Source organism: Mustela nivalis, assembly GCF_964662115.1.
Source record: "Mustela nivalis genome assembly, chromosome: 2".
NCBI classification, from domain to species: Eukaryota; Metazoa; Chordata; class Mammalia; order Carnivora; family Mustelidae; genus Mustela; species Mustela nivalis.
In genome coordinates this window covers 41,078,051-41,101,746 of record NC_139021.1, presented here as the reverse complement: position 1 = coordinate 41,101,746, position 23,696 = coordinate 41,078,051, and the positions used below count along the sequence as shown (strand labels likewise).

General features: G+C 43.8%; 1 protein-coding gene across 7 annotated transcripts in view; it reads right to left on the bottom strand.

The window, feature by feature from the left end:
• CDH17 (cadherin 17) overlaps nt 1–23,696 on the bottom strand; it is a 112,809-nt gene that overhangs the window by 75,041 nt on the left and 14,072 nt on the right. Inside the window, exon 2 of one of the 7 annotated variants that reach the window (XM_082722872.1) lies at nt 21,967–22,217. The exons of the other annotated variants lie outside the window; for them this stretch is intronic. Coding sequence (XP_082578998.1) covers nt 21,967–22,024 — 58 coding nt within the window. The 5' untranslated portion in view covers nt 22,025–22,217. The remainder of the gene's footprint in view (nt 1–21,966; nt 22,218–23,696) is intronic. 7 annotated transcript variants of the gene reach the window in all.

Below are 23,696 nucleotides of genomic sequence, written 5' to 3'. Positions count from 1 at the left end.
ACGTTCTTCTACTGGATTTTAGGATAAGTCCCGACTCTTGTTTCACTATTTACTCTGAGAAATAAACAGCTATTTTGATTATCTCTGTTTAGAGAATTATCTATTCTATACCAGGCATCGGGCAAAGTGCTTGGCTTATGTAATCTCTAATGTGCACAAGTCTGAAAAGTAGATCACAGTCTCCAAGCCCCATTTACAACTGAGGAAATGGAAACTCAGAGGAGTCAAATATCTTGCTCCAGGACACATAGCTGCTAGATGACCCAGCTACCATTTGAACTCGGATGTGGGAACTTGAGATCTTTGCCACTGTGGACACTGTTCCTGATTTACAGGGACATCCTAGTTACAGCTTCTACTCCGGACACCATGACCACTTCCTTTTTCTTATCATTTGGCCTCGCAGTGACTCCTCTGCCACTAACAGGAAGAGGCCTTAGTATACACCCAGCTCTGTTGTCTAATAATCTAAAGAGCAGCTCTGGGGAATTTATGCCAAAACTAGAATTGTTGCTTTTGGCAAACTCTCTGATATTTAAGTAGGCAATGTTAAACCAGTCCTATTTATTCCTATTCTCCTATATTCTGTCCAGGACATATTTATATAAATTCATCTAGAGTACTCTGTCCAAATTCAGAGCTCTCCATTTCAGAAGCCTCCTGGCCTCACTAAGATCCTCCTGAGGTGGTAACAACTGGTGGTCACTTCCTTAGCATTTTCCAAATTTAAGTCATGTCTGCTGTGCTGGGCAGGGAAGAATGCTAGCATCACAGGGAAAAGTTTCTCTTATAGACATCTTTTAATAAATAAATGAAGTGAGTGATAGAATTCAGATCTTACCATTTTGCCAACCTTATTGGAATAGTATAGGCAAATCATAAAGAGATAAACTGGTCACCATATGCCTCCTGGTAGAAGTACGCAATACTGTCTATGGAGGAGTCATGTTGAAAAAAAAATGTACTGAATCAGACTAAACCTCCTGCTTTAGAGTGTAGACCCAACAATGTAAGAGCTCCTGGCATTGATTGCATAGAAGATGCAGTAACATTCTCTATGAAGACAACTTTTACAACCACTATTGACAAAAGCAATAGATACAGCATTAGAATGTAATTTAATAAAGGCTTTTCTGCAGGGGTTTAAACTAATGAAATCCCACCTAGTGATTAATTTGACTCACAGAAGATTGCAGAAGGCCCACAGGAGTATCTGTAGGCTACAGTCAGATACCAAAGGCTTCATCCTGGCCATTGTGTATGACTTGAATTTTCTCATTTTAACATATTGTAATAGAAAATTTCAAACAAAGACAGTAGTGGAGAGAATAACTTCATGAACCCCATGGACCATCACCCGGCATCAGCAATGATCAGCTCATGTCCAACCTTGTTTCTTCTCTGCCTCCCTTGAACCACGTGATCCTTCACCCCAGAGCATCCAAACCAGCTTCTGAGAAAAAAGAAAATGGTGATCTTGTCTAGAGACAGCCCTCTGGTCAACTCTGCTGAAGGTAGAAAGGTCCTCCCTTACCTAGAATACAGGCCAGGCTTGTCAACTTGTAAAATCCTGTCAGCTTTGCCCTCTGCCTGACTACTGGTGTTTGAAGTACAGAAGCTCCTTTGCTTACGGACCATTTGGATTCTTGGAGCCTTTTTCCACCTCTATTTGTGCTCAACACCATACAAATTACTTTTAACATCTCTAGTTTGTGGTAGACAATATTGAGGAACTTTCGTATCTTAATTGCAGACCCTGGTGAGTTTGGCTCTTAATCACAGAAGTTTGTGAGTTCTACCTCTGAACCAAAGAATTTTATGAGTGGAAAACAGCTCAGAATAACCACCTTCCAGGTCCAAATCAAATAGCTGAGTCTTTGCCTGGTGGCTGCTACCCTCTTCTGATCAAAAACCTTCATGAATATGGCAAAGATCCATTCCTCATACCACACACCAAAATACATTTCAAATAGATCAGAACTTTCTTTTTAAAAAATTTTAAGAACTATACAAGTACTAGAAAGTGAGTTCCTCTACGACCAGGAAATGGGAAAACTTCCCTAACTCAAAACAAGAAACAACAATGAAAAATTGAGAAACTTAATACTAATTTATTTAAAAATTTTGCATGGACATGAATACCTAGAGCAAATTAAAAAGAAATGATAAATTAGGGGGAAAAATATATGCAACGATAATGGAGAGAGGGTTGATATATTTAGTGTATAGGACCTGCTAAAAATAGAAACAAAAAGGACCCCAAAAAAGTGGATGAATGGGCAAGCAATATGAACAACAGTTCATAATAAAAGGGATGCAAATGGCCCTAAGACATATGAAGAAAAAAACACTGTGCCTCATTAAAAATGAGAAAATTGTAAATTAAAAACTGTTACTTATCTGATTAACAAATACCCAAATACAAGCCCTGTTGAAGAGGCTATGGGGAAACATTACTCTCACACATTGCTAGTGGGAATGCGAAATGATACAACCCCATGGATGGGAATTTGGCAATATTAGCAAAATTACACTTACCCTTTGTCTTAGAAATCTCACTTGTAGGAATTATCCCATCAAGACACTGAAAACCTTTCCAAAGATAGGTATACAAGGTTATTCATTGCAGCACTAGTTATTACTAAAAACTGAAAGCAACCAAAATGTTGACCAATAAGGTTGTGATACATCCATTCAATGAATGGACAGTTGCAGTTGTTAAAAGGAATGGGATTGAATTCTACGGAAACCATATAAAGCAAGCTCTAGGATATAGTAAGTGAAAGAAGCAACATTTCTAAAAAGTGTATATAGTATGCTACTATTCATCTACTCTCTAAGAAGATACAGATATATATATCTGTGTGTAAAACTATGTACATATATAAAAACATACATATGGGCACTTGCTTATACAGATCTTCCTTGCTTTATGATGTGGTTATGTCCTGATAAACCCAACATAAACTGAAAATTTTGTAAGTGGAAAATATATTTAATACATGCAACCCACTGAACTTCATAGCTTAGCCCACCCAACCTTAAACACACTCAGAACACTGACATTAGCCTACATTCAGGCAAAAATCATCTCACACAGAAGCTGTTTTATAAAAGGCAGCCTTCAGAATGGCAGAAGATATTTACAAATAACATATTTGATAAAGGGTTAATATCCAAAATAAAGAACCAATCAAACTCAACACCCAAAAAACAAATAATCCATTTAAGAAATGGGCAGAAGACACGAATAGACATTTTTCCAAAGAAGACACCCAGATGGTCAACAGACAAGTGAAAAGATGCCCAACATCATTCATCGTCAGGGAAATATGAATCAAAACTACAATGAGATGCCACCTCACACCAGTCAGAATGGCTAAAATTAACAACACAGGAAATAACAGCTGTTGGCAAGGATGTGGAGAAAGGGGAACCCTCTTATCACTGTTGGCGGGAATGCAAACTGGGGCAGCCACTCTGGAAAACAGTATGGAGGTTCCTCAACAAGCTAAAAATGGAACTACGCACTGACCCAGTAATTGCACTACTAGGTATTTACCCAAAGAATACAAAAATACCGATTCAAGGGGATACATGTACTCCAATGTTTATAGCAACATTATCAACAATAGCCAAATTATATAAAGAGCCCAAATGACAATTGACTGTGAATGGATAAAGAAGTTGTGGTATACAGGGGTGTTTGGATAGTTCAGTTGGTTCAGTGTCTGACTCTTGATTTCCACTTGGGTCATGATCTTGGGGTCCTGGGATTGAGCCCAGCATCGACCTCCCTGCTCAGCGGGGATTGTGCTTGAAGATTTCTTTCCCTCTCCCTGAGCCCCTCTCCCAGATCATGTTCTCACTCTCTCACTCTCTGAAGTAAATAAATATAATCTTAAAAAAAAAAAGAGGTTATGGCATACATATACAATGGAATATTACTTTGCCATAAAACAAAATGAAATCTTGCCATTTCCAACAACATGGATGGAGCTAAAGTGTATTATGCTACATGAAATAAATCAATGAGAGAAAGGCAAATACCGTATGATTTTACTCATGTGTGGTATTTAAGAAACAAAATGAACAATCGTGATGGGGGAAGAGAGAGAGGCAAACCATAAAACAGACTCTTTTTTTTTTTTTTAAGATTTTATTTATTTATTTGACAGAGAGAGATCACAAGCAGGCAGAGGCAGGCAGAGAGAGAGAGAGGAGGAAGCAGGCTCCCTGCTGAGCAGAGAGCCCGATGTGGGACTCGATCCCAGGACCCTGAGATCATGACCTGAGCCAAAGGCAGCGGCTTAACCCACTGAGCCATGCAGGCGCCCCATAAAACAGACTCTTAATTACAGAGAACGAACTGATGGTTGCTGGAGGGGAGGTAGGCAGGGAATGGGCTAACTGGGTGATGGGGCACCCGTGATGAGCCCTGGGTGTTGTGTGTCACTGATGAATCACTAAATCCTACACCTGAAACTAGTAGTACTGTATATGTTAACTAACTGGAATTTATATAAAAACTTGAAACAAAAATAAAAATGAGGAAATCTTAAAAGTCAATTGAACATCTGAAATGTCACCACCCAGAGAAGACCATGAACATTTTGCTGACCTTCCTGGGCCTTTAATTTTACAAAAATGCTGTTCTGTAATCTGTTTTCATTCACCAATATGTTGTGAACCTCCTTTCCATGTCAATAAATATCACTCATAAAATTTTTTTAAAAAGGGGCACCTGGGTGGCTCAGTGGGTTGGGGTTTCTGCCTTCAGCTTGGGTCATGGTCCGGGGGTCCTGGGATCGAGCCCCAGGTCGGGCTCTCTGCTCAGTGGGGAACCTGCTTCCTCCTATCTCTCTGCCTGCCTCTCTGCCTACCTGTGTGTAATTTCTGTCTATCAAATAAATAAATAAAATCTTTTTTAAAAAAAAGTTTAAAAAAACTGTTTTATAATCAAGTGTTAATATCTCCTGTCATTTATTGACTGTTGTAGTGAAAATGAAAAACAAAGGGTTGAATGGTTACAAAATGGTTGTGAGTACATTGGTTGTTTGCCCCCATGATTTCCTGGATGACTAGGAGCTGTGACATCCCTTGCCCAGCATCATGAGAAGATCGAACTGCATATCAGGAAAAAAAATCCAAATTCAAAACTTGAAGTACCATGTCTACTGATGTGTATCACTTTTGCAGCATTGTAAATTGAAAAATCATTAAGTTGAACCAGCATAAGTCTGGAACCATCTGTACTTTAGAAAATAGAAGAATAAACCACACTTGTTTAATGGTCACATGGCATGGGGGTACACCTGGCTGGTTCAGTCAGAAGAGCACAGGACTCTTGATCTCAGGGTCATGAGTTTGAGTCCTACATGGGGTGTAGAGATTACTTATAAAAGTGTTTTTTAAAACTTACAAATACAGTTACCATCAGGGAAGAAAGGGATCAAGGTGCAGAGGACAAGAATTAGAGCTAGAAATTCTCTCGGTGTGACTCAGTGTATAGATTTGACCTCAGAACCACATCAATTCTTTACACAGTTAAAAAATAATCTTAAATCAAAATGAAAAGAAAACAAATCCTAAAAATTGAAAGCAAATGAAACAAATGAACTTCACTTTTGTATTGAGCTGACAACATAAACACTGAAAGTAATTAATCCAAGTATTTTAAAACACTAATTTTAAAACACTATGTATCCCTAGTGGGATAGATCTTAAGGACAAAAATAACTTTAAAGAATCTTAAACTGTTTCAGACATCATACTGTTAGTAATGACATTATTATTGTTATTCTGAAACATAGTAAAGCAGAAAGTAATTATGTTTATATTGTTTGGAACCAGGATTTTAGGCAGAAGAGAGAAAATATGCAAATACAAAATCAAAGAAGCTAAATAAAAAACCATGCTCACTAAATCCAAATTCAAAATATTAGCTCGAACTCATGATGTATTTTACACTAAATATTTTTTATCATTCTGTCCACTAAAACAGCCTGGAAACAATGACGAACTTGTAAGCAATGGCCAGCTCTACAACCAGTTTGTGATCTTTAAATATCATTTTTCACAAAAGGAATTAAGCCTCCTTGGAGAAATCACTGATTCTAGGTTTGCAGCAAGAAATCTACAAAATGTGCCTAGAACATTTGTCATAGCAGACAGCAAGGAAGTTATCAAAAACTACTGTGGTTGTATCAAAGATTCAGAAGCTAACAGCGAGAGGCTCTCACAAGCAAAAGATGGAAAATTTTGAGAACCAGTAAGAGTAATGACCGCAATATGAATCACACAAAACATGTAAGTTCCATGAGATCACAACAAAAATGTATTCATCACCTTCAGAAGATGTAAAGAACCAATGTATTATTCTGAAAACATGGAAATACAGGGCAAGAATCAAGGATTAACCTGCCATTCCTATACAACTGAGTCTCAGGGTAACCAAATATTTTTCAAGGAAAAGCTTCTCTTTAGAGAAGTCTTCTGCGCTAATAAATGAAGGAATATTATCATTTTGCAACCCCTACTGAAATACTGGATCTCTACATGATGATGACCTAGAACAGACAGACAGCTGGTCTCTATGTGCCTTCTGAGAGCAGTTCTACCATACCACCTATGAAGACTTCTCAAGGAAAATTTGTACATGCCTCAGATCAGATCTCCAATTCTAGAATGTAAGTCTAACAACTTGTTTGCGGGAAATGCTGGTCAGAGAACAGGTTATGGATGAAATGACATCAGGTTGCAAAATACTAAATGTAAGAGTCTATTGGACAAATGACTCGTGTTCTTCTGTGTCTAAATTGAAAAGGGGAAGGGGAGAAGGGAGAAGAGGCCTCTAGATTGAAACAAATTTCAGAGAATTTTTGGACCTGATTGATATAATCGATTCTTTCTAAAGAGTGGGGGTGGGGGAATGAAACAGGAAAATTCTAATGTTGTCCATTTTTAGGTGTGATAACAGTTATGAGGTTTCAGTTCTTAAAGAGTCCTTATCATGTAGAGATATATAAGGAAAGAGTTAACAGGTTAAGTGGTTCACTGTCTGGGGCTTGCATCAAAAGAACCCATTCAGGCTGGGAGGATGGGTAGTGATGGGGACAGAAGTGAAACCAGGTCAGACTTGAGCTAGTAACAGCTGGAGCTGGGGGATGGCACATGGGATTTCATTACACGGTTCTCTCTACTCTTACTTGCATTTCTAATTTTCTACTAGGAAATGTTAAGATGAGGAGCACCTGGGTGGCTGAGTCAGTTAAGCTTCTGCCTTTAGCTCAGGTCATGATCCCAGGGTCCTGGGTCTGAGCCCCACATCTGCCTTCCTGCTCAGTGGAGAGTCTACTTCTCCCTGTCCTTCTCCCCCTGCTCCGCTCTCACATGCACATGTACTCTCTCTCTCTAATAAATAAATAAAATATATTAAAAAAAAAAAGTTAAGATGAGAAAATTCAAGTCACACACACACACACACACACACACACACACACACATCCTGACCTTCCCTAACTTCTTATTCTTGAGCAGAGGATCTGGGTCAATAATGGGTGAGTAGTAGGGTTTTGTTTGTTTGTTTGTTTGTTTAAATAATCAAGACATTTCCTTTTTTAAAGACAGTCATGAGCACAGTCTAATTGGAAGAGACTATTCTATGCTAAGACCATGAGCTGAATCCTCTGCTTCACATTCTGGATCTGTCCTTTTGGAAACTTTAAATGAAGGCTCCTGAATTAGAAGGTAAATCTGGAGGTCAAGGTCCTAAAATACTAGTATTGAAACATAAAAACCATTCTCCTTTGTTAGCATGTAAATGAAAATCCTCTTGCAGAAGCTGGGACTTGTGGCCAGATGGGTGCAGAGTGAAACAGAGCGTGTGCCGACCCAGGAGTCTGTGACCTGGGAGTGAGGGGAATTAAAGGGGGGGCAGGGGCTAGATTGTCCTCTGGAGACTAAGCCCCAGGAATTTGCAGCCACCGTGGGAATATCTTTAGCCTTTCACAGCATACTTCGGGGTTCTCTATCTCCAGTGGTCAGGGAAATCAGAGCTGATTATAGGGAGGTTCAGAGAGGTCAAATAATTTTCTTAGAGTCACACAGCTGGCAAGTGACCTAGTTTGTCCTCCAACCCAGGGAAGTCTGCCTGCAAAACCCTTTCTCCACTGTCTGGGTCTGGCAGGCCCCAGGGCAGCACTTGGTGGATACTGATGGCAGGTGTCCGCACGGGGGTCATTCACAGAGCATTTCCTGGGCAAAAATCCTAACCCTTGAAATAAAGCTAACAGCACTGCCTGGGACAGGATGAATATCTTGTTACAGAAGGCAAATGAGTTCAGAAGACAACTCATGGCCTCGGTCATTTATCTAGGCGGCAAATTCAGGACAAAAGCATTCTGAAAGCCTGGTGGGTGCTGGCGAGCAGTGAGTAAAAAGGAATTGTATCTCACATCTCCTTTTCCCCCATCACCTTATATCACTTTTAAATAGATCATGAATGATACCTTTAAAGACAGATGCAGTCCCTTTTCCCCTGTGGCAAGTAACGCAGTGAGAGCTCATTTATTTAGCATCCTATTGATTAGAAAGGAGGGGTATGATACAATGAGTATTGATTGCTGTAAAGATGACCCAGAGGCAGCAAAATGTCCTGAAGAGGTTTGTGACTCATCAAAATGCAATTATATTCCAGAGAGGCAGAGCTTTATATATCTCATATTGGATAAAATTTATCTGATAAATGTTCAGCTGCATACGGCAATGTGAAATCTACATAATCAGAATACTCGCCTCCCCAGAAGAACATGTTCTCTGTCCAAGCTACACTGGCTTTCCTGCCTTTGGATCTAAACAAATATGACTTCTGCCAAAATATTTACTCCATCATATGAAGATTTTGGAGAAAACAGACTTAAAACTGAATTGGAAAGAATATGGTAGAAAATGATTGCCCAGTACATAAGGGGAGGCTCCCAAATCTATCATGTGTAAGGAAACAATATACGTAAAGTCCTATGTATGTGCATAATCAGTAAGGGCTCCTTATGGTTATTATTGTCATGTTAGAATTATTAATATCTTACTACCCCTCCTGTAGGTCCTTAAAATAGAACTACATGGATGCAAATTGGGCTGTGCCCTCAGAAGAGGAGTGGGTGTATGTTTTTGGTCTTAGCTTGAGCTCAGATTCACTTGAACACTATGCAATCTAATAACCACCATGCTATTCTTCATTTACTGCTTTTAGTTTATCCCAAATAAGCAAATACACATAAAGCAGGCAAAAGAACAAAAAGACCATTCCTAAAATGCAAAAATCTTCCAGGGAACATGCTGTGAGCTGGGTTGTCCAGTGGAGACCCTCAGTTGATATAAAGCAGCAGAGAATGTGATGTGTATCTATACAGAAAGAGATCTCTTTTTCAAGAATTGACTCAGGCAATGATGGACGCTAGCATATCCAAAATCTGCAGGATAAACAAAAAGGCTTAGAACCAGAAAGAGCCAATGCTACAGTTCAAGTCCAAAGATCATCTGCTGACAGAATTCACTCTTGCTTGGGGGTCGGGGGGTTGGGGGGCACGGAGAATCAGTCTTTTGTTCTATGCAGGCCTTCAACTGATTGAGCAAGGCCTCGAGCCCACCCACATTGGGGAGAGCAATCTACTTCATTCAAGTTCACTGATCTAAATGCTCATTTCACCCAAAAACCCCCTCACAGAAATATCAGAATATTGTTTGACCACATATCTGAGCCTCATGCCCAGCCAACTTGACACATAAAATTAACCCTCACAATCTCTCTCTCTCTCTCTCTCTATCACTCACATACATTTCTCTTACATCTTGAGCAACAGTCATCCCAAAATGAGAAAGGAAGCATCTAGGTTGGGATGCCAAACACCAGGGTTCTTGTAGAAACCTCCAAAGAAACCACGTGCCCAATGAGAACATCACTGCATCAATTCCAAGGTATGATTGTATCTCTTCTTCTCTAATGAGAAAAATAATCCATTGATTGAGAAAATAGGCATGATTTATCTAAGATGCTATTTTTCAAACCCATGAGCTAAATAGTATGTTCCCATGTATAGACAGAGAACCTCTTTTCAGTTAAGTGATTTGCCTTAGCATCTATCAGCTAATAGAAGACTCTAAGTCTGAATGCAGAGGTGCAAATTCCATATGACTTGTGACTTCTCTTTATGCCTGTGCCAGAAGTAAGGAAATCATGAAGCGCAGACAAAATGCCTATAACAGAAGAAACCTGTGACAGTCAGTCTGTCACACTATATGTGGTTCCATGGTTTCATGTGGGATTAGGAACGCTCATGCACATGTACGTCCAAGCCAATAGACTGAAAACCATACCTCCTCTTCTTTTTAAAAAAAAAACTTTTATTTATTTATTTGGCAGAGAGAGATGCAGAGAGATGCAGGGAGAGAGGGAACACAAGCAGGGGGAGAGGGTGAGAGAGAAGCAGGCTTCCTGCTGAGCAGGGAGCCCAATGAGGGGCTCAATCCCAGGATCCTGGGATCATGACCTGAGTTGAAGGCAGATGCTTAACGACTGAGCCACCCAGGCAGACCCCTATACCTCATCATCTAAAGAGATGCTTTTGGTAGCAAGACACACCCGTATTTCCCAATCTGTCACACCCACTTGATGATCATCACCTGTTGCAGGTTCTCACTGAGGTTCTGGAAAGGCCCTCACCAGCCATTTTCTGGGTCTCTTATCTCCTCCAACCCCAAACTTAGACTAATGACGGCTCATAGTTTGGGCAGAGCTATTCCAAAGAGCTGCTGAGAGGCAGGCAGCCAGTGGCAAGGCTGTTCTTTGATTAGTAGCTGGCCTCTGCTAGCACCCCTAGTGACCCACTCCAGGGCTCCCCTTGGGGAACCACATCTTGGGCTCACACTCAGATGTACCCTAGTTTATGGCTGGGTGTTCCAAGAGTGGACACACCAAGCCAGAGAATCGTAAGAAGAAGATTGGAATAGAATCCTTGTGCTGTTTGCTTTTTAAAGTGTGTTTTAGTATTGGGGCTAGAAAAAGAAATCTGTTTCTTCTTCCTATGCCCTCCCCCCAGACAACCCTACTCCTGCTTTTGTTCAGTGCCTGATCTCAAGTAAGACTGGGAGCCTGGGGACTGTACAAGAGGCTGAGTGCTAGGCAGAGCCACAGTCATGCCCTCCAGATACAGACATAAAAATAACACGCCAATCCATAGAGTATCACCCAACAGGTGCATCCAGGGCAAGGCACATCCATCATGGCCGACTTCTAGTGAGAGTGAGAAGCAGAAAGGAGAAACTCCTTTCCTTTTGTGGTGCCTTTTATAGCAAACAGTGAGCCAGTCCGTGCGCATTTGCCAAAGCTCTGAAAATCACGGCTAATGTGAAAAACAATGCAAGAGCTGTTAGTCCACACCAGGGAAGCCACGTGCAAGTAGTAAATTAGAGGAGATGAGAGGTAACAACAGACTGTCCAATGCAACAATAATGACCAGAAACCATGAAAGTGGTTGCCTTCATTCAAAAAACATGTTACTAGCAATAAGGCAATACCTGGATTCCTACAAAGAGAAGAAAATAATACTTTAACACATTCAGATCTCAAAATGACTCCAGGAGGTACTTCCATAGTCTTTATGATAATTTTTCTAGGTAAGGAGATAGGTCCAGATCAGTTAAGTAAACTTGCACATGGTAACAAAACTAGTAAAGTTGGTCCCACCAGGATTCAAAACCAGGAAGTTTGACTCCAAAGTTGAAAACCATAACCCACGACTCTGTTACACCACATTCTAGCTTTGTAATTGTTTTGTGATTATGAGACAGTTGTCTGGACTGTTGGGATTTATCATTTTTTAATTCTCACTTTTTTTGCATTATAATATCACATGTATTGGTTTCTCATAGAAACTATAATAAAATTTTGTATTTTCTAGCTATTTCATAATTTGGAATTTTTTTTTCCCCACCAAATAAGCTCTTGTCTGTGCTATTCCTCTAGCATTTTCCATATATGTGGTGGGTCAAATTTTAACCTAAAATGTTTTATGTAAAATATGAGAAATATGTTTGTTTATGTAAAATTTGTTTATGTAAAATAGGAGATACTTCCACCATACTATGTTGTTTCATTGAGCTCTAGTTTCTTTTTCACATATCTGTGAGTAAGATGACAGGAAACAGAAGTAAGTGGGTTTTCTCATTTCATTTTTTAGAAAGTTTGTGGGTTTTTTGTTTGTTTGTTTGTTTTTTACTTAGGGTCTTCCTAAAACTATACCACGGAAATAATCTCATTTGACATCTGGCAACAGGTGAACAATCTGTTTCAAAGTGAATACAAATTTTATAGGAGTTTTTTTTTAATGCCGTTCCAATGCCTTAAACTGCTCTCATGGCGTCACAGGTTGTGCTGTGATCTGACTTCTTAGTTACCGTGACATCATAACTTCTTGAAGACTCCATTCTCTCAACTGCAAAAAGGAGCCCATAATCCCTACTTCTTGGAGTTAGAAGATATACCTAAATAATAAAGATAAAGACCCAACACAAGCCCAGTACAAGGAGGGACACAATGAAAGTTAAGATCCCCGTGGTTCTCCATGGTCTGAGTTCTACCAGTCACCATGTTGGGTCCGTTATCAAAGGAACGAGACTGAGACAAAGTTATGCAAAGTCTTATTCTATGCCAAGCATTAGAAGTCAGACTGTCCGGCCAGGGCCACCTCCAAAGAGAGCGACACCCCTTGGTCTTACAGGCTAGTTTTTATAGGGCACAATCGCAGACCTCTGCATATGTGGCTTTGGCTGATTGGATGTCTCCTACCTGTGTGTTTTAGTAATGGTTACCTGGAACCAATACTAGTAACTATTGAGGCATTTATTAAACAACAAAATGGCCTTGTTTTAGGTATGTGTTTTAGTAATAGTTACCTGGAACTGATATAAACAAAATGGCCTTGTTTTAGGTGTGTGTTTTAGCAACAGTTACCTGGAACTGATATCCATAACTGTTGAGGCATTTATTAAACAACAAAATGTCTACCTAGGCAACATGGAGTCACTATGGCTAAGTCGGCCCAGGCAGGCCCTAGGGGGTTAACATGTTTTAACTGGAATCCACCCCAACAACCAGTCACATGACTTTGGATATTCTTGATTTTTCTAGAATTCTATTTCCTTGTATGTTGGTCTAGATATCAAAGGGTCCCCCTGACTCTGACTCTGTGATTCCAAGGTGTCCTCTGTCTCACCCAGGCCCCTCATTGTGCTCTCTACCCCCCCACCACACCCAGACTGCTGCCAGATTTTGGCATCCCTGCTTGCAGCCGTTATCTCCAGGACATCCAAATTGAACTAAATGTGCCAATTATGCTCTACTCAAGTAATTGCACAAATTTGAGGCTGCCTCTATTAAAATGAATATTTGGGCTGAAGAAAACTCTGCTTGGAAAAGAAAAAAGATACTCAAGGGTGCCAGAGAATTTTCTTAATGCTTTTAATAATCTGGAGTTGGCAGAACTGAGCACTCCTCCAAGCAATGGAAATATCTGTCTTTGCCTTCATCCAGCATGAGCATACTCTAGTGTTACTGCACTACCACTTCTCACTACTGATTGTCATCTCATTTCATTTGGACACTGGATCAAAGAGAAAGTAAACCGGGGGTGAGTAAACTATGGGGTGCTGAATAAATCCAACGATAATTACATACTATCTGCCATTTATTGAGCACTTATGTTGTGTCTAAGTACAATCATTAAGACATATTAAGCAATACCTACAATCATACTGTAAAATATGTAGTATTTATGAAGTAGGAATTTTAATTATCCTTATTTTACAGATAGGAAAACTGAGGCAGAGAAGTGAAGTGCTCTGACTTAGAGCCCACACTCCTTACCAGCACACTAGGATGCCCATGATGACAACAGTCACAGTGACGATAGTTTATATTTAGTGAGTGTGTGCAATGCAAATGTAATACAAAGGGGGAATTTGCTCATTAAAACAAACAAACAAAAACCTTCTTGGGATGCCTGGATGGCTCAGTTGGTTAAGCGTCTGCCTTCGGCTCAGGTTGTAATCCCAGGCTCCAGGGATCGAGTCCCACACTGGGCTCCTTGCTCAGAAGGGAGCTTGCTTCTCCCTCTGCCACTGCTCCTCGCCCTGCTTGTGCTCTCTCGCGCTCTCTCTCTCTCTCTCTCTGACAAATAAATAAAAAAGAAACAGCTTCTAAAATCCACATTTTAGGGAAGGAGCAAAATTTATCTCAGAGATACATGGTATTTTTGTTTATTCCAGTGGTTTTCTATCCTCATTATGTATTAGAACCACCTGGAAGCTTTTTAAAAATACCAATATCCAGGTGCACCTGGCTGGCTCATCAGTAAAGCACATGACTCTTGACCTCAGGGTTGTGAGTTCAAGTTCCACAATGGGCATGAAGCCTCCTTTAAATTTAAAAAGAAAAAAGACTCACAGTATCCAAAACCTACCTTCGGTCCTGGGAGTGGGACTCAGACACCACTCATTTTTTTTTTTAAAGAAAGAAATTTTTTTTTTAAGATTTTATTTATTTATTTGACAGACAGAGATCACAAGTAAGCAGAGAGGCAGGCAGAGAGAGAGGAGGAAGCAGGCTCCCTGCTGAGCAGAGATCCTGATGCGGGGCTCGATCCCAGGCTCTGGGATCATGACCTGAGCCGAAGGCAGAGGCTTCAACCCACTGAGCCACCCAGGCGCCCAGAAAGAAATTTTTTTAAAGAAAATTTAAAAAAAAATTTTTTTTAATCACTTTTTTTTTAAGGTTTTGGCTTTAAAAAAAAAAGCCTTGAAAACAGTGTTGGCTGTTTGTGACTGGTTGTCCCTAGGGTTTCATTACAGGCTTAGGTTCTGGTTTGCTTATGCCTACTGGTTCCCTTGTTGAATTAATATAGTAGGATCAAGAAGTAGAAAGACACAAAAAGTCAATATGGGGAGATCAACTGGGGGAGAGATCATTTCATAATGATCAGTACTTGAAGTACATGAAACAACTTATTTGGAGGCACCTGGATGGAGTCTTGGAAGCTTGACTACTCTACATTTTCCTACAAATGGACCCTGAGAGCCTTGGTTGGAGTTTCTAGCTGGGGAGCACCAGTTACTCATATGCCCTTGGCCAAAAAACAATCCTTGTCTACTGGGGAATGTCATCCTCTTGGACCAAGCGTGCAGCTTCTGGTGGGATGCACAAGGATACATGAGGGAAGAAGGGGACATCCACCTGGCCAGCCAAATCAACCATGATGGTCAATGGAGTGACAGATGTCCCCCTCATATCCAGGTCTCAGTCATTTTTAAGAGCTTTGCCAGTGAGTCTGACACCAGGCAGGTTGAGAACCACTGGTTTACTTTAACCAGCACATCTGGGACCATTTTCAGTGTGAACGTGACTAGGAAGGAAAAGATGTCAACAAAGAAAAAAAACATTCTGCATAAGAAAGGAAGGAGACTTTGGAGTCCTCTTCAGGTAGGAAGAAGAGTTGGGAACACTAGAACTGAGAGAAGGGACTATTTGGCAGAAGAAAAGATTAGAGATCCACCCACAAGATAGCGGGTGAGACCCTGAGGGAAAGGATGGTGTTCTGGGTTACAACACGTGCATACAACACTCTAACACTCTTGCCCAGGTGCACACCCTTTGCAATATGACTTTGCAGCTCCCCTCCCCCAAAAGGAGAGTCCTTTTCCCCTGCTCTTGAATCTGGACCAGTCCTGTGGCTTGTGTCAACCTGAAGAAGGCAGCAGGAGTGACACAGTGCCTGTTGTAGCCCAGATGGCAGAGATCTTGCATGCTTCCACTCACCACCATGTGCATGAACCTAGTGGGATTTGCTGCAAGCTGAGAGACCACATGAAAGAGAGACTACGTGTCCCCGCTCAGCCGCCAGATGTGTTGAGAGCTCAGCGGAGATCACCAAAACAACCCACAGCTAACTCAAGATCCAAGGGGGAATGCAACTGAAACCAGAAGAACCATGTCCTTGATCTTCACCTGTTAAGGCACAGAACTGTGACCACAACGTTTCGGGATGATTTGTTATGTAGCAACAGCTAACTAATGCAGATGGCTAGGGTTGGCCCTCAGCACAAGGGAAGGCCTCTAGAGGACTGACACCGAATCCTCTGTTCTAGGTTGTTGTCTGGTCTGTGCTGTAAACCGTCTCTCACCAGCCCCAGTGAGGCCCACATCTGCAGTAGACACAGGCACCTTGCTTAATGACACTTTTCCTAGTGAATAAAGGGGTGGGGGTGGTAACAGGAGGACAGTCACAGCAACGGAGGGGCAGAGGGGCTCAGGAATCCTGCAGAAGCAGGAAATCAGAGTGGGGAGCCATTAGGAGAAACCCCCCTCCTCCCCACCAAGAACTCAGAGCTATGAAGGAGACAGATGGAACAATGTGGAAGGACCTCCAAGGAGCCGGTGGGGCTATCAGAGGAAACAGCAGGCTGGCGGGCTCAGGAGCACACCTGCAGCAGACCCAGGGGTCTGTCGCTATCATTCCATCACCTCACCCTAACCAGGAGATGATAGTGACCTTCATATTGTAAGGGTAAGGGTTACAAGGTGAAATAACCTCCCCAAGATGACTCAGCAGGGAAGAGGAGGAACCTGGTCTGGCTGACTTGAGAGTCCTCTGGGTAATTAGGTGGTGAGAACTCTGAATGCTTATTCCTAAAACTCGAAGCCTCCAGGCTGCCAGGGATGTGGCTGTTCGTGGCCCACTGGCCTTACTTAGAGATGGGGTAAAGTGACAACAAACCCCAGATTTAAATCCTCCCGTCCCACTCAGATGCCACCCCAAGCAGTCCCCTGGGATTTTTCCCTCCGGCAAATGGCTCCAATCCCCCCTGCTTAGAGCCAGAGCCAGTGCTTCGGGGTCCCTGTGACCACCTGGGGGGACCAGGTACTCGGATGGGGAGCTGGGACCAGCCTGAGCTCACGTCGGCATCAGCCCTCCCTCGAGTGATCTAATCCTGTCCCCAGGCGTGGTGGTACTGTTTCCCCAGAGCTGGTGCGGGGTTGTGATGCTGGGACCAAGCCTCAAGCACCCACCCGATGTGTTCACTGACCCTCCGCATTGTCCAGGTGGAAAAACCAAAACGTTGGCACACTAAAGCCAGGAGGTACAGGGAATATCGGGCACCCAGAAAAAGTCCCATCAATGGCTATCTCTGTCTCCCTCTGCCAGTGCAGGGTCAGAATCATCTATGTACACTTTAAGAATGTTCCCCCTTTAAGAATTATGTTTCTTGGGGCGCCTGGGTGGCTCAGTGGGTTGAGCCGCTGCCTTCAGCTCGGGTCGTGATCTCAGGGTCCTGGGATCGGGTCCCGCATCAGGCTCTCTGCTCAGCGGGGAGCCTGCTTCCCTCTCTCTCTCTGCCTGCCTCTCCATCTACTTGTGATCTATCTCTGTCAAATAAATAAATAAAATCTTCAAAAAAAAAAAAAAGAATTATGTTTCTTGAGAAAAAACTGTGCCTCCTGATTTCTCTTTCAAAGTCTTAAAGGACAGGGGGTGGGAAAGAGGAGAGTTAAGCTCATTAGACGCCCCCATCAGCTCGGCTCACCCATCTCACAAATACACTCACTCTCCAGTCTGGACGGATCTGGAGCAAGGATCCCCTCAGGTCCTGGCAGAGAATGTAATCCTTCGCGCAGGAACAGAGCCTTGCCATAGGAGAGCAGACAGGTCAGATAAAAATTAATTAAATGTGAAGCATCACCTCCTCCTCACGCTAATGCAAAACCAGGTTCAAGCCTCACATTTGCAAGGAGGTTTCATCACCATTAATCACGTAGTTCATGGGAGGGCAGCTGTGGCGAGAGCTAGGTTAGGGTCCCCCGGTTGCAGAGTGTGCCTGGGAGCCTCTCCACGGTGACTCATATGTGCTTGCCTCACACCCATCTCTGCAGAGGCTGTGACTCTGGTCCATTAGCATCTGTCACCAGAGGGTGACTTCACCAGCCTTCTGAGGCCCCTCTTCCAAACCCCCCACCGCTTGGGTATTCATCTTCGGGCTGCTCTCTGCTTAGTCAACCCAGAACTGTTTCCAAGCTGCTGGCTACCTTAAAAGGTCCCTTGGAGCCTCTGCACATCCCACACACTTCCTGTTGCTAACAAATGAGTCTGAGCTTATCAGAGCAGCTTGCAAGATAATTAAAATCCGGTGCCTGGAGGGTCAGCTATTGATGGGCAAATAGGACCCCAATTACCAGCCACCCACCATAAAGGACAATCTGTGCTTCACTCACTTCCCCAGGGGAAACTCAGCCTTCCTTTGAATCCCACACATGGGAAGAATCACAGGTGGGGAAAGGGGGAGAAAGTGAGAAGTTCTTGACTTTGAGTCCTGCCCTCTGGCCAACTGGCCTTGGGCAAATTACTTAACCACTCTGAGCTTAACACTCTGCCTTTGGAAAACCTCCTACCTCCCAGGGTTGTTGTGTTTAAGATAAAGTGCCTAAAGGCAAACACAGCTGTGAGGGACGCTTACCCACCCTGCCCCCCACCCCCCCCCACCTTTACCCCCACCCTCACCCCCCACCCCCCCACCCCCGTTGCTGGGCCAGCTCGGCACCCTGCCCTTGGAAACCATAAGGTCAAGGCTTCAGGCCCAGCTCCCCCTGTCAGTGATTTGTGAGGGGACCAAGTTCTAACCCCTTTAAACCTGCACTCCCCATCTGTGTATTAGGGGCACCCCACTATTTTTCAGCCTTCCCAAATGGCACTAGGCAAGGCAGAAGCCCAGGCTGATGGCACCGCCCAGTCTTCAGACTTCCAAGGGCTGGAGACAGAGAGCACCACCTGCAGGCTTGAAGAAGAGGAAAGTCCTTGCAGTTGGCCTGAGGGTGGGAGCAGGGAGCCTGGGGTGGCGACCACAGTGGGGGTGGGGAGTCTCCTTCCCCAGCCAGTGCACACCATCTCTTCTGGAAAACAGCGAGGCGTTCCTGCTTTTCAGCTGATTCCCACTAGGACATCTGGATCTATGGGACCTGGAAGGTCCCTGAGGCCTTTGAAGTCTGTCACCAAAAGCAGGCCCTGGACAAGACCTCATCACAACCAGCTCCCTGGAGCCTTCTGGCTCTCTCCCCATCCTCCAGTGGGGAGGCCTTCAGCTCTGCAGGAGAGCACTGAACCCGCTGTACTCCCAGTGGTCTCTCTCCACCATCCCAGAAGGCAGGGCAGCACAGCACCCCCAGAACAGCCCTGAAACCAAATTCCACTGACATGCCATCCAACTCCACGTGAGGCCCTCAGCCTCTCTGGCCAGCTTCCTCCTCTATGAGATGACAAAAACAGAACCTGATGAGGTTGCTGTGAGATTTCCCTGAGAATGCAGGTGGCAGGACCTAAAGCAAGTGCTCGGCAAATGCAAACTATTTGTCCACTGGGTGGGAAAATCTGGAAGATGGAAGCATCACGAACAGTAAGGAAGGTCAGGGACAGCAGGTCACAGAGCAGAGAGCCCATGACTGAGAACCAGAAGATCTGGAGTCATATTTGGTTTTGTGGCTTTGTAGCCATGTGACCTTAGACGGGTCACTCGACACCCACGCGGTGGGAAGGACGACGGTCGCACAGCGCAATCATGGTAACGTGCATGAAAGCATGGTGTGCGGCGGCAGCTGGGGGCCAGGCATTACTAGACTCACACGAGAGACCTTGGAAATCATCTTCACAAGGACATGAATCTTGCTTTATTTAATGTCACATCTGTCTAGCACAGAGCCTGGTGCCCAATCAAAGCTCAGTAATGTTTATTTTTGAATTAATAGATTTAGCCCAACCCTCTTCACTTGGCCAAAGAAAGAACCCTGGTGCTCAGAAAAGGTGACCCAACACTCATGGAAGAACTGAGGCAGCAGGCCCCTTGTCTCCAGCTTCCTGCCTCCTGGTTCACATTCTAGAGACCTCCATTCTCAGTACCAGGAACATTCCCACTGCCCATTCCCACTGGTCCTAGCTTATTGCCTTCAGCATGTCAGTCCTTCACCCCCAAACCTGACCCCTTGAAGAGAGGCTGGGCAGAGCCTTGAGAACTTCCTACCAAAGCCCCAATCGCTCCCTCCTGAAACCTGTTGTAAGGGCCTATTCAGCCAGAGCGGCCCCACCCTGGTTGAACTGCCATTTTGTTGTAAAACTTAAATTGACTCTGCCCCCTCCCTAGGGGAACTTACTTAAAAATAAGTCCCGGATATATATACACAATGGAATACTATGCAGCCATCAAAAGAAATGAAATCTTGCCATTTGCAACAATGTGGATGGAACTAGAGGGTATCATGCTTAGTGAAATAAGTCAATCAGAGAAAGACAACTATCATATGACTCCCTGATATGAGGAAGTGGAGATGCAACGTGGGGAGTTAAGGGGGTAGGAGAAGAAGAAATGAAACAAGATGGGATTGGGAGGGAGACAAACCATAAGTGACTCTTAATCTCACAAAACAAACTGAGGGTTGCTGGGGGGAGGGGAGTTAGGAGAAGGGAGGTGGGGTTATGGACATTGGGGAGGGTATGTGCTATGGTGGGTGCTGTGAAGTGTGTAAACCTGATGATTCACAGACCTGCACCCCTGGGGATAAAAATATATTATATGTTTATAAAAAATAAAAATTAAAAAAAAAAAAAAAAAACAAATCCCGGAAACCAGTCCCAGGTAACAAAGCCCAAATACAAGAGTGGGTCAGACCAGGTGGAGACATCTGATGGGGGGCGGGGGGCGGCGCATACTGTCTCCCTAGTTACCAAGGAGTATGGGCCCCGCCCTTTGGGCACCTTTTGGGCCCCAGTTCTGACCAAGGTGATAGGCTGGTTCAAAAGTCTTCTAGAGTAAATTGTAATTTAATTGGTCACCTAGCATGACTGTGCAGCTTTCTCTTTGTGTTACAATTTCATTGGCTGCCTGTGCATGGCCAGGCCCAACCACATGGCCTTTGCCCTTAAAAGCTAGTCTGTGAAGCAGAGAGAGGTTGCCCTCTCTGTAAGAGGTGCGGCCCCGAACGTTTGGTTTGATTCTTGATGCTTGGCAGGAAATAAAGCTTTGCTTGACCTTTGCTTTGTATCAGTCTCGCTCCTTTAATCATGGACCCATTATTGGGGGACCTAACACTGTCTACAGAGGGCCCCAAATCACCAGGCCAATTTGCCCTAAGTTTTGGACTGAAAACCAGCCATTCCCACCGTACCCGGAGCTGATGAGGTTGCTGCGGTCCTGGTGAACAGCCTCTTATTTCTGGAGCACCAGGATCTGTGACAGACTGAAACAAGGATGCCTGCATGGAATTTGGAGAAGCACCAGAAAATAAAAGTCACTGGTCCTGAAAGTCACAGAAGAGTCCCAGTTTGGTGATGGGATTCCCAGCTATGCCCTGGGGAAGATGAAATCCTGCCAGCCCCCACATCTGTCTGCCCCTGATCACTTCAGCCATAAGCCTGTCAGACACCAAGAGTTAGCAAGCCAGGAGTCTCGCCAAGATCATGCCGACACCTGCCAGGCCACAATAGCCAGACCCTCCCCTCTAGGTTTACAGGGACTTCCAAAACACAGCTCCACAGGGCTGAGGCATGGCAAACTAAATCAGAAGATGAAAACTGAACCATATTGTTTGTATGCTGTTGATCCTTGAGAAGAAAGGATCGCTCCATTTTTGGAAGCTGGGAGACCAGCCGTGGAGTTTCAAAGACTGAGCTCTTCCTACCCCCAGGAGATGTGTCAGGTCCCCAGGTCTAGGCCAACACTGCTCAAAGTGTGGTGAGAAGACGTGCTGTCTTCTGAGGAGCTGGGGCCAGGCCCCATTCTGACACCAAGGCAGAGCCTCCGAGGTCAGGGCCCTGAGATGTCTAAAACCCCCTGGGGGACTGAAGTCCAACTCACGGTCTGCACTGCCCTTACCCCAAGGGTCGTGCTGGATCACTATGTTCCACAGGAGGGCAGAGAGGCATTGATGCATGCAGGTAAGAAGTAGAAATGATGCGCTATAAAATGGAATTGGAGTTCCAGAGCTTGTGGAGGAGATGGGGCTCCTGCAGGGCGATCCAGCCTTCCACCATGCCACTCCACAGGCCGGCAGACTTCACTGTGGGTTTGGTTTCATGGGTATCCGCAGAGATTTGGGGAGCTATATGAAGAGCGCTGTGCTGATCCTGAAGTCAGGGAAGAAGAATAGAGAAGAGGGCATCTCAGGAACCCACCCAGAGTGTCAGCCCAATACACAGTGGGGGCCTGGGTGGCTCAGTTGGTTAAGCATCTGCCTTTGGCTCAGGTCATGATTCTAGGGTCATAGGATCGAGTCCTACAGTGGGCTCCCTGCTCGGTGGAGAGTCTGCTTCTCCCTTTCCCTCTGCCTTTCCCACCTGCTCATGCTCACTTGCTCTCTTTTGCTCTCAAATAAACAAACAAAATCTCCAAAAAGAATGTTTTAAACTTTTTAAAAATTAAAAAAAAAAAAGAACAATAGTGATAAAAGTAGCCATTCCCTTAAAGCCAGCTCTTCTGACCTGAAATCCCGTGGTGTCATGAATAGTCCAAAGGAGTGGAGGTCTCCCCAAAAAGACCAGCCCTGCTGAGGAAGGCCTAGGCTAAGATTTAATTTTCCTTTAAAAAATAAAGAAATGTGTCATTCCTCATATCTCAGCATCACAGAGAAATGTGTACCCATTACACAGATAGTCTATCCACCAAAATGCATAAGCTGTATTTCTGCTTGCTTCACTCAAGCTGTGAGTTTATGAAAGAATTACTCAGGTCTGATTCCTAGCTTCCTTGGGAAGTTCAAATCCACCGCAGCTCAGCACTGGCACGTACGTGTCTCCATGCCTTTGTCATAAGGTGGGTCTAATTTACACACTGAAGAAAAGACTCAACCAGGACTGAACTTACTCGTAATACAAGTACAGAGTTATTTTTATTAGCAGATGAGAGCATCTCCCAAATCACTCTGTGGAACATGAACTCTGTAAAATGCACCAGAGTGGTCTTGGGCAAATGGTGTGAGAAACATCACACACTCTGGTCTCCCAGACCTGGTGAGATTCACAGTGCAGTATCAAAAGCTCTGAGAAAGTTTTCAGTGAGAAAAGGAGTGGGCATTTACTGTTGGGCCTGCCCAGTACCCCTCCCCCACTCTCATAACAACATTCTAGTTTACCTTTGGGGAAACACTCCTTCCTTCTCCCTTGCCCTACCCCAAGCCTACATTTCATGCGGTCTTGTTTATTGCAACCATTCAGTGACCATGCTGTCTCACCTTCAACACACACACACATACACACATGCAAGATTGTTGGAGCGGAGACATATTCTTGACTTCCAGAGATTTTGCCCTCCCAATTTTCCCTTAATTTCTTTTTTTTTAAAAAGATTTTATTTATTTACTTAACAGAGATCACAAGGAGGCAGAGAGGCAGGCAGAGAGGAAGGGTAGCAGGCTCCCTACTGAGCAGAGAGCCCAATTCAGGGCTTGATCCCTGGACCCTGAGATCATGACCTGAGCCGAAGGCAGAGAGTTTATCCCATGAGCCACTCAGGTGCCCCTTCCCTTAATTGCTATAAACTATCTAGAACTACTCCCATTATTAGCCTATCTCAGTTTCTGTTGCTTGCCACCAATGAACCCTAGATGA